Source organism: Toxotes jaculatrix, chromosome 5, assembly GCF_017976425.1.
Source record: "Toxotes jaculatrix isolate fToxJac2 chromosome 5, fToxJac2.pri, whole genome shotgun sequence".
In the NCBI taxonomy this organism is placed as follows: Eukaryota; Metazoa; Chordata; class Actinopteri; family Toxotidae; genus Toxotes; species Toxotes jaculatrix.
Window position 1 is genome coordinate 3,453,226 of NC_054398.1, and position 11,643 is coordinate 3,464,868.

The window sequence follows — 11,643 nt, forward strand, 5'->3', positions numbered from 1 at the left end:
AAAGCTACATAGCCTCACTTCGCAATTAAGTTCATTAATACTCTGCATTCTCTGCATTTAACCACATACTCTGCGTTTGGACGCTGGTGGTCATAGCCGGATTTACCTGTTACAGGGCCCAAGGGCAAAAAGGCTTTGTTGGGCCCCTCTTGACCTTCTCGCCCCCTTTGTGAAATGAGCATGTACCCTATTACTGCCAGGTTCCCACTGCACACAGCAGCACAAAGCATGGCAGCTCAACTGTAAATACACAGAGGCAGAAAGTAAGCAGTGCTGAACTAATACAAACTGCCTCCAGGTTAAAACAAGAAGGTCTTTGTTTCAGAAGCACAGGGGTCCGTAGGGTGGGAGCAGTCTGGACAGAGGTGCAGGATCTTTAGTTTGTCACACTGGAAGTTTTGGTTAAGATATTTTGCACACTAAGCAAAGGCTTTCAAATGCAAAGACAAACCTATCTATATAAAATATATATGTTTTGGAAAATACACAAGATTGATTAAAAAACAACAGGATTGCAAAACCTAAGATGACGTGTTTTTTTTTTTTTTAAATAGCAGCATATAATTGAATTTAATTTCTCTCTAATTTTGCATTAAAGCTTGAACAGAAGCCTTTAGATATTTAGTGTCTCTGTGGAAAGACGCTGCAGATAAATCCAAAATCTTTCCTAACAGGCAAGTCAAAGGCCTTTTTGTTTCCTACAGTTGTGCTGCCTGTGTGTGTGTGTGAGAGAGAGAGAGAGTGAGCGAGAAAAAGAGAGAGAAAGACAGAGATCTGTATCAGTCTGCACTATGATCATGCGGGTATCAGCCACAAAATAAATATTTTCTTCATGCGTCTCCACAAATTTAAATGTGTGAGTGTGCGTGTGTGTGTGTGTTTTATTTCTGGGTACATACCTCCTGACCATGATCCTGACTCACAGAAAACAGGCAGAAGTTTGCCCTCTAGTGGTCAGTTCTGTTTTTGTTTTTTTGCCTTAGTTTTTCTCATCCACTCCACAAAAAAAAACCAAATAAGCTCATCTGTGTCCATACTGATTTAGTGAATATACTATTTCTTTTGTTGGTTCTCAGTCAAAACCAAAAACAAGTATTTTATTTCCTTCATGATATATAATACAGATGGTAGTAAGGCATAAATAATACAGTGCACGTCCTGCCCTGAAGCAGTATCCTGTGATTTAATAAACTATCATCCTGCAGGTGGACTGTTCTCTGGTGAAGGATCAGTTAGGATGTTAGTATAGCTTCTGGGGCAGGGTTTTGTGGTTTAATATAACTTCCTCATGCTTTTCATTCTCCAGTATCACTCCCCACAAACAGATCCACGTCTGTAAGAAAGAGAGAGAAAAAGGAATTTAGGAAAACAGAAAATTTACAAGATTAACTTTGATCTAAATAACCTCAGCTAATACACTCCTCATTTATAACTGCACGTGCACTGCTATTTTTGCTCTCACCCATGAGGCTGGCATTGGAGGTAGTCAGCACAGGGGCAGTGGTCACGGGGACCTTCCTGGTCCCAGGCCAGCATATCCATCAACAGGTTGGGGTGGCTCAGACAGGACTCCCCCTTCCCTGGTTTGGGGTTACACACTGGAAATAACAGCTCTGGAGGAAGCAGCAGAGAGACAATATAAGGTCAAAACTGCCTTTATTATGTCTACCTGCTCTGTCATAATACCCACTGTACTGTATCTCTGCTAATATTAAAGTGAGTCCATTCACTCAAAGTCAACAAAATGTGTTGAGTCATTTCAAAACAACTAAAAAGATATATACAAGTAATGAACTGAAAATGAGTGCAGTGGAACGATATACTTCAGGATTGTGTGCATTACATAAAAATGAGAGGGAAAAAAGCAAAGGCTGATTTGATTGTTTGCGGGTCTGTGTCTGAGGGTGTCACTGTTAAAGCTCACCTCGTTGAAAGGCACAGCAGAGGTCGGGCCTGCAGTCGCTCTGACCCTGACAGATAGTTCCCTCTGTTCCTTTGGTGGCATTGACTGTGCACTGGCCCCACACACACATCTGATCCGAGCAACACTCCTCATCCTTAGTGCAGGGCTGAGTGCGGACACACGTTCAGATATACAAACAAAAGTATGTAAAGCACACACAGTCTGTTGTTAGATTCACAGCTAATGTATTTTTGTAACATCGTCCTGTCATGATCAACCCCCCACAGTGACTCTGTTGTGGACTCTGGTTTGGTTTTTTTGTTTCCTGTTTGGAATTTCCTGTTTTATTTTGTAGTTCCTTGTGTATCTGTTGTGATGCTTCTTGCTGCTCAGGTGTGATTGTCTGCCCCACCCTGATGTGTTTCACCTAGTCCCAATTAGTTCTTGTGTATTGAAGTCTTTGTGTTCCCCTGTCATTCCCCCATATTCTTATGGATTTTTCTCTTAGAGTTTATTTTTCTGTTTTTTTTTTCCATAGTTCCATAGTTTTCCTTCAAGTTTGTATTTTCAGTTTCTCTACATGAATGTTTTTTTTTTTTTTAAACTTTTTCTGAGTTTTGTTCTTGGATGCATGGACTCTGGTTCTCCACTCTTCAGCTTGTTTTGTTGTTAAGTTTCTGCACTGACAGACTGACTGCCCAATCAGGAGGTAGCAGTCGCACACTGCAGTCCCCAGAGCATACACCGCTGGTCTCCCTTTTTCACTCAGAATTTTTCTCCTACGCAGATTCTGTTGCCCTCTGGTGTCGTAGAACTTCTACACTGAAGACCTTCCTGACCCGCACCTTCCAGCTGATGGCCTCTGACAGCCATGATGACTGATGCCTCAGCTGAAGCCGCGAGGCCAGATATCACTCCTGCCCTGCTGTATCGCACTCTTTCCACACCAGCCCGGCGCCAGCGAAGGAGGCAGTGGCCAGGTCTAACTAAGTATGACCCGGTGGCGCTCATACAGGAGGACTCATCAGCCCACCATTAATCTTCTGCTCAGTGGATTGCATGTTGGATTTGTGATGCAATCTACAGGAGTGTGAGCTTTAGGGAAAGACATTTTGTTTCCCTCATGCATATGTGTGGAAATGACTATAAACCTGAACCTGTATCTGAAAACAATGAGCTGAAAGATCCGTAGAGCTCAGGGGGAACTGCTGAGTCAAGTGACAGTTCTTGGTGGATTCGTTGCTACGAGTGACATGTTTCACATTAGGGACAATCATTTGATCCATTGTTGAAACAGAAATATTGATCAGAGCAACTTTAGCTGAACAAATTACAACCACAGAAGACAACACTAACTGAATCCCCACCATATCTGTTGGTATGCAGGGGAGGCACTTGGAGTTCTCAATCTCATATAGGCAGTATTTCAGGTCGCCACAGTCCTCATCCACCATGCATTCCTGAGGGGAGAGGTTACAACAGTCACATACACAGTAACAGAGCACAGAATTAAAATGCACATTGAATCCTAAGCGGGACGATCTGGGCTGTAGACCAGGAACTTGTTCAGTTCAGTTCTGTCAATGCAAATCATCAGCTTTCTGTGTTGTATTGTAAAAAAAAAAAAAAAGCTCTTTAAAGTTTTTGATTTAAATGGATGAATCTAAATCATAAGCTCAGCTGATGACAGTGTAGCATGAGAAGCACTCAACCAAATATAATTATAGTTTACATTAGTCTGTAACACAGGAACAGTTGTATTCCACTGTGCCCCTACTGAATGAGTTTCTAGTGTTTGATGGTTTCTAACGTTGTGTTTTTGCCAGTCCGTCTCCGTGGAAACTGTCTGATGTACAACATCAGCGACATCTGAATTACACAGAGGGACTAAATCTCCAGAGTCTTCTCTCCTCTCTTTGCTCTAACCTTGATTTCTTTACTACGTTGTAGATAAAACACTGTTTGGTCAAAATGAATGACAAAGAATGAAAAAGTGAAGTGAGACTGATCTTGTGACTGCATCCTATTACGGCTACATTACCTCCTCTATGATGTGACCTCTCCCAGTATGACTCCCAGTATGGAAAACTGCTTGAGACTTAACCCAAATGTTTAGATCTCTAAAACATTTTGTGTCATCAAACTCCTCTACTTTGTCAGTTATCTGCAGGATCACCAAATACATCACACTGCAAACTGCTTTTTAAAGAACCGAAAGGTTTCAGGGCAGAGTTTTCCTGCAGCGTGGATGTGGGCTTGTTCAGTTGGGCTTTTGTCAGATTCTGTAATGCTAATCAGATATTTGAGATTTAGTTTGACTCTTTTCCAGCGTTTGGAAGAAACGGTGTCTGCCAAAAACAGCACCGGCCTGCTGTGAACTCGCCATTTAAATGTTTGTGTGTGTGTTTTTTCTTAATCCCTCTCTTTGTGTGTGTTGCCGCTGGGAAATCAACACTGAAACCGAGCCAAGTCCCTGAAACGGCATGCATTATTGAGACTGGCTGAACTGTGTCAAAGTCAGAGTCTGACAGCAGAATCTTTTTTGTCATTAAGCAGCGTTACTCATAACCATAGGCACCACGTGCATTATTAGCTCTCTGGTGAGTCAGTCTTCACAGGGTATGAATGCTGACACACACACATGCAAAGAAATGCAGAGAATATGCCCCGTCAAGACAGGTGAAGACTGGGTTTTTCTCTCGTTTCTCTCACGAGCACCTCCAGGCTCTCAGTAAAAAATTTCCTTTCCACTCACTCCCTCCTCAGACATTTCCCTTCCCCCTTGTTAACACTTTCTCTTCCATCTGAGATATTCAGTTTCATAAAGCGCCCTTTTTGAAAATGACATGGAAAATACGTAAAAAGATCTTTCACTGCGTTTCATTTCCTCTGCGGTGTTGTCAATATGTACATGTCTGCAGAAATAGAGCTATTCTTCCTTTACTTAGCATTTGCTGTGAGATAAGATACCACTGAGGTGACAGAGACACACTGGAACATACGAATAGGGGCCACATTACCTACAACCCTGTAATTACCTTAATAAATGCCGGATGGCTACAGCTGTTATTAGTCTCATTGGCCTTCTAGCAAATTATACGTCTCTATAAAAATATCTTTCCACAAATTACTTTGCTGAAAAAGGAGAACAGACCCCATGTACATGTCTAAGCCTGTGTGATTTCTGGTAAAGCTGGGCCCTAAATTTACTGTAAAACTGACTTAACCTGCATTTTATAGTTGGATGTTTTGCTGTTTTGCACAAACCACCACATAAATAAAGAATAATACTAAATGCTGCTGTTTGGGGGACTGAGTCTATGGCTGATACTTTGACGGGCTACCCTTAGCCCACAGTTAGCTCTGTTCCATCCAGCTACATTTTGCTTACTTTTAGCTAATTTTGATCTCTGTAGTTTTGGCTATGACCTTTAAGCACAGGACTCTCCCGGTAACAGTGCACTGACAGCTGAGGAGTCCCATGAAGAGCTTTTCACACAGGAAATTTCTTTATTTATTTGTGAAATAATCTTTATTGTTGACTTCAGTGTGGATTTGCCTGTTTTACGTGGAAAAAATGATTGGATGGAAAAAACTTGCCTGCTTCAGCTTTGTGTTGCAAAATAAATATGATTCTGGTGTGATCCACAAATAAATTATGGATTTTTACACAGTTTCGTTTTTGGAAACACTACCTCTCTGTCACATAATGTTGATGACTTTATGACAGAAAACCTGAATAACTACCTGAATTTGATATTTTCAACAGTAAATGGGCACTTCTCTGAAAAATAAGACAGCCTGTAGTAATCTGTGCAAACACTGCTTGTCACCAGTTAGATGCCATTTCATTGGATAGTGTTGCTATGGAAACATCTTTGGTCCAAGTTAACTTACTGCTGACAGCTGACAGCCAGCGTTGCAACAGCCAGAACCATTATAGCACCATTTAAAGTTAAAACAGTGACATAAAAACAAGTAGACCAAGAAAAGGTTGATTATGTGTGTTCAGCGTGGCTGTGTATACGCCCGGTTATCTGGTGTTATATTAGGCAGTGATATCAATATCTTTCATGGCCTCAACTGAAGGTGGACATTACAGTTAAATTAATTCAGGTATCATCATCATGAATTCCTCAAGAATTTCCCTACGGGGATTAATAAAGTTATTCTGATTCCTCTCAAAAGGCAAACTACATTTCATTTTTCTCAGTTACACCATGCGTGGAAAAAAATCCAGACTACAACGTTTCAACCAAATGTATCCCAGTTTTCGTGCAGAAGACTTTTCATCCTAAAATCACAGAAGTAAATGTCGACTGTGTACATATGAAGTGCTGAGTCAGACAAAGTCACTGTGACTTCCTCAAGTGCAGTTCCAGTGTGACTCCACCTGGAGGCTGAAATGTCTTTACAGTTAGTCATTTCAGAGGAGCAGACCTTACCCTGCCTGCCTCTCAGGCTTACTTGCTTCCCTAGAATTTTTTTTTTCCAGCAGGAAGCTCTATTAACAAAACCACTTTCTGTACAGCTGCCAGGAAAGCAAAAGATCAGAGCGGCTGTTGTAAAGTAAAATGGCAAAACAGGCAGCAAGCAGCAGTAATGACCTCAATCCAAGCTGGCCTCCCTATGGCTAAAACTATGAAAAGTATATGTTAGGTCTGTTTGCTGGATGATCTCATTCTTTATAAAATGAATTGAGACAATACAGTCACAGGTTCAGAGAGCGCTCCACCTCTCTGTCTCCTCTCACAAACACTATGGATATTTACAAAACCGAGGGAAAATGTCCATGTAGATGTGAACTAAGTGCTTTGAATGAGTTAATTTTTCTTCTTATTAAAAACACTATATGACTGATTCTCACTGGAATGCCATAAAACATGATAAGGCCTCAGAGCATTTATTTGTGTTTCCGAGAAGCTGCCTTTGCAGATTGCACCACCACCACTAAAAGAGAAACATTTGGTCTGAGACTGGCACCGTTTGATTTTGTGTTTATGTATGAAAACCAGACACAGGTTTCTGGAGTCCTGAGTCAACAGGCTCTCAGGCTTAATGAATACTCCATCAGCTATTTTGTGTCTTTCTAACCATGTCCACATGAGGATGGAGCGAAACCAAATGACCAAGAAACGTAAAAACCCTGAATGCATTTGTCCCACTGTCCTCTAATTATTCACTGTTCACAGACCGTACAGGGAAGACAAAGGACTCACGTGGTCCACGCTGTTCCAATGACCAGAGATCTCCATATGGATGTGTGAAAGATGAGTCTCCCCGGTTTTGTTATTAGTCTCCTATAAATGGTTAAAAAAGAGGGTGACATATTGACCTCAAACAGAAAAGCAATTATATGGGTGTTTAGTTGTTTTAGAATCCTTAAAATCACTTAATTTTTTTTAAAAAAAGGAAAGAAAACAATCACAGTCTTTGTTTTCCTCATCTGTTTCACAGCATCAACCCTACAGCCAATTCTTAAACCCACTCAAAGATTGTAACATGGTAAACAGTGCTTGTTTTCTCCATTTAGGACCAAATAACCTTTAAAAGATTAAGTTTTTTTTCCTGAGTGTTAGATACAATCCTGACCACACAGTCAAAAGTTAACCCCTACCTTGTCTGTCCTATCTAGGACATGAACGGCTCCGTCTCCATTCTTAATAATCTTCTTAGTCTGGTTGTGGTAGTTGAGAAGCAGATCTGGTGACACTAAAGATGATTTAGCACTCTCAGTAGTTATCTGTTGGATTGAATGTAAGGATACATGTGGAATCCATTCATAAATCTTACATATAATACACCACATGACATTTCTGTTTACTTCATACATCAGATTTCCATATGGGAGGAAGAATTAATCCTCAAGCCGGCTTTAACTGCAGACAGTTTGTTCACATAAATCTTTTTTTTTTTTTGGATGGCATGCATGGAAAATGTCCCAGTAGTTCATGAATGATCACTGATCATTAGACCTGCTGTAATCCAGCTCCAGAGACAAATAACAGACAATCAGGGAGTCTCAGCTGCTAAAAAAATAAAAGATCTCAGTCACACAAGTATACAGGGTTAAGTTACCTTTCCTTTTATATTGAACTGAAAGGACAAATAGCCAATTTAGCAACTAATGTTATGATGAGGACTATTAATAGTATTCAGCCAGGACGGGTGAGACATAAAGCAGACACGGAAAGTGTGTGCATGCGTTGGAAGGCATACCTCAGCCTGCTAGTCACAATTAAGCTGACCACCACAACAATGAAACTTCTTGTCACCTACATGACACTGATCACCACTGTTAGTCTGTAATAACTGAGGCGATACAACACTGGATAAATAGAATAATTGAAGCTTTAATAAATAAATAAACTATACAACACCGCCTTTATATAAATGAATAAAATGTGACGCAGACCTGATCCACTGCCTCCTCCAGTATGTGCTGGGTATCCTCCATCAGCTCCTCCACTTCTCGGAACATGTCGTTCAGACTGACCGGGCCCCGTTCCAGGGCGTCCCGCAGGATCAGAGCCCCGCTCCGCGCAGTGCCGCCGGTCGCCCACAACAAGCACAAACTCAAAGACACCGACAGCAGCATGATACCGGACATCTTTCCTTTCTCTTCCTCCTCCTCGTCGCTGCTGTGTGCCTGTCTCTCTCTCTGTCTGCCGCGCAGCAGAGCAGTGTGACGCACTGAGGGCGCACAGCCGCACACAGCTGGATCCGTTTTATTTGGAAAGTCTGAGGAGGGATCGTGGCGGTGCTGATGGTGGCGGTGGGGTTATAAACTGAAACGAATCCCGGTTAATGGCGTGGAAAAGGTTCAAACTGCATTTCGTGAAGTAAATGTCAGAATAAATCGGCTGCTTATGTGGAGGTTTTCAAAAAGGACATAGGTGTGTGTGTGGTGCGCTGTAAAAAGAAATGTTGAAAAGATCAAAAGCTGGCGCCAGGGGTTGCCAGATGTGATCTTTGAAAGGAAGTTCACCCCGAATACAAAATTGCTTTTATTATGCTCTGCAGTGGAGTTGGCAGGAAAACGCACACGGTGAGTTAACGGCCTTGTTGAAGCTTTTCCCATATTATTGATTGACCGATCACATACATGCGTATTTACTTCCTGCTCGTTGTGGTTTGCAGCTCTGTCTAGCTTGATTTATTGAACTAGGGTCAATTTTGTCGTTATTTATGACCATAATCACAAACTGCTGGCGGTTTTCAAATTGTGATGAGTTGTAATGATGTCTCAATACCAACAGATTATTGTCTCAAGTTTCACCCAGGACGTGGGCTTTCTCTCTCAGCAGAGCTGGTCTCAGAGGTCTCATGGCCTTTAAAATTTAAGTCTGTCTCCTCTGACAATCAAAAAAATCCAGTGAAAGTGCCAATAGGTGGCAGATCCTTCAGCCCTCAGGCTGCTCTGCTGAGACTGCTGGGGTACTTCCCATCATGCACCGAGCTCCTCTCTAATACGTGTTACTAACTCAACTTCTTCCCCTTCCCGTGGTTTTGTTCTTTCTCTCCTCTCTTCTGCCGTCGCTCTCTGCAGGTTCATCTGCCCTCGGAGCTGTAGATGCTGCTGTATCTGGACCTGCTGCTTTCGGCCATCTACTGCCCCCATTACTGGTCTCATTATTCCTACCATTAGTCTAACCATCATTAGTTCTTTTAGTGTTGTTGTTTGTATTGCTATTAGTCTTTTTACTAATCATGCTATTGTTCTCTTATTACTTTTAATCTTCCTGTTTTCATGAAATCTACATTGTCCTATGTTCTCTTTCCTCCCGTCTTGCCCCCCTCTCCTCCTTCTCTCTCTCTGTCCTCCCATCATGAGCCAGGTTCTGTTCAAGGTTTCTACCTGTTAAAGGGAACTTTTCCTTGCCGCCATCGCCAAGTGCTGCTCTTGGGGAAAATGTTGGGTCTCTGTAGATAATATCTAGGCCTGCTCTATATGGAAAGTGCCTTGAGATAACGTTATATAAATAAACTTGAATTGAATGTGTTGTTGTGACATTAACATTTCATATAGAGCAACACTCACCACAATCACCGTTGACCTCCTGTGGGTACAGTAGCAGGTGATGCTTCCTTATCTGAGCCAACAGTCAGGGACCCATAACACAGAGCACAGCTCGTACATACCACTAAGTTTAACTGTGAGCCCAGATTTCTCCCACACAGAGACACAGACATAATAACACAGAGGTCAGTGCAACGGTCTCTGACTAGACTGTAATAAAATCAGGCTTCAGAGCTCGACAGAGAATAAGAAGAGGCTTAAAATGCCTCTGACTTTATGCTCAGTATTGGGCTTTGCCTCTGGTAGAGTGTGGTCGGGTTATCCACACAAGTCAATCCATTTAACTTTAAAGTTAACGTAATTTATGATTCATGGCTTAATGTTCCTGTGAACACACATTGCTTTTCTTTCGCACATCTAGAAACACAAGCAGCTGTTGTGCATTTAGCTGAATCTCATATCTGTACTGCATCTTACTCTTTTATGTAGAAAGGCCTGCATTTTGGTCCCAGCATCCAGCCGTCATGTCTGTCTGCTCCTGAAGCTGCACACTTATTCTCTTTATGCCATATTAACTGTTTCCAGGAAAAATGCAGCTGGGATACAAACATGCCAGGAGACTCTCAGGAGACCTAGAATAATCTGTGGAGGAGATATTAAAGGAGATGTATATAGTGGCTTCATCAGACCGTGACTTTCGGCGTGAACTGGGGCGGTTTGCAGCTGAGTGTGAAGCAGCTGGGATGAGAGTCAGCGCCTCTAATTCTGAGGCCATGGCGGTTCTCTGCCAAAAAAATGGTAGAGTGCTCCCTCTGGGTTGGGGGTGAGTTGCTGCCCCAGGTGAAGGATCTTGGGATCTTGGTCACAAGTGACGGTAAAACCATTCTCGGCTGCCCTACACAAGTTATAATGTATTTTTTTCTTTTCCTTGTGTAAGTGTGAAGTCCTGTGTCGTCATGGTCTGCTGCAGTCTGAATCCTCACTGTTTTTCATTTCCTGGGAATTTATTTTCTAACACTTTAAATTCATTAGGCATGACAGAAGACAGAAGCCACAGTCTGCCAGTCCGGTCTAATTCCTGTACCTTGGTGGAGTCATGTAGTGATGAAGTGCCGTGAGTGATTGCCCCAGACCCTCTCAAGGTGGGGGGGGGGGGGGGGGGGGGGCATGTGAGCAAGAACACCCCGTTTCTAACTTTGTAATTACTCCAGAGAGTTACCAGACGGCAAATCCAACACCAGCATGAAGCCAGGCGTCTCAATAAATGAATCTATATCTTTTCAGTATTCCACAGTATTCCAACAGGGGCTGACTAATATCTGGAATATGCTGTCAACATGGTGACACTGACACCTGTTGGCTATTTACCATTATTACTGACTGACAGAGACAATAGCATTGAGTAAAACTGGCGCCCAAATTTAACATTCAGTGGTTCACTCTATAAATAAATAGAAGAAGAGGACTCTCAAAATGTTGCATCTGCAAGAAAAAAAAGCAGAAAAAAGCATCTTGAAATGCCAAAAGCCTTTTTTTGCCAAAATTTTGAAACTACTATCAGTATAACATCTGAACTCTCAGTATCCCACAGCTGTTTGTTCTTAAGAGATCCTGGTCTATCCGGGGCTACTTTCTTCACGACTGACCACATGAAAGCGAAACAGGAACAGGCAAAAAGAGTGCATGAAAGTACAAAGCAAATTTTCTGTCAGCTCAAATA

At 42.1% G+C, this 11,643-nt stretch overlaps 1 protein-coding gene across 1 annotated transcript; it reads right to left on the reverse strand.

The window, feature by feature from the left end:
• Positions 1 to 1,060: 1,060 nt before the first annotated feature.
• dkk3b (dickkopf WNT signaling pathway inhibitor 3b) lies at positions 1,061 to 8,635 on the reverse strand. Its single transcript, XM_041037757.1, has 7 exons — positions 8,319 to 8,635; positions 7,521 to 7,646; positions 7,123 to 7,203; positions 3,271 to 3,363; positions 1,925 to 2,069; positions 1,463 to 1,613; positions 1,061 to 1,333 (listed from the first exon to the last, which is right to left on the reverse strand). Exons 1-7 carry the CDS (start codon positions 8,511 to 8,513, stop codon positions 1,309 to 1,311), a joined length of 816 nt encoding a protein of 271 aa, XP_040893691.1. The 5' UTR covers positions 8,514 to 8,635; the 3' UTR covers positions 1,061 to 1,308.
• Positions 8,636 to 11,643: the final 3,008 nt, after the last annotated feature.

Bases quoted from the DNA above. Each gene is read 5' to 3' on its own strand.
- dkk3b (XM_041037757.1), bottom strand. From the start codon at position 8,513: ATGTCCGGTATCATGCTGCTGTCGGTGTCTTTGAGTTTGTGCTTGTTG. The intron at 7,204-7,520 runs GTAGGGGTTAAC...AACCATTTATAG, and splicing joins TCCTAGATAGGACAGACAAG to GAGACTAATAACAAAACCGG. The intron at 1,614-1,924 runs GTGAGCTTTAAC...TGCTTCCTCCAG, and splicing joins CTGCTGTGCCTTTCAACGAG to AGCTGTTATTTCCAGTGTGT.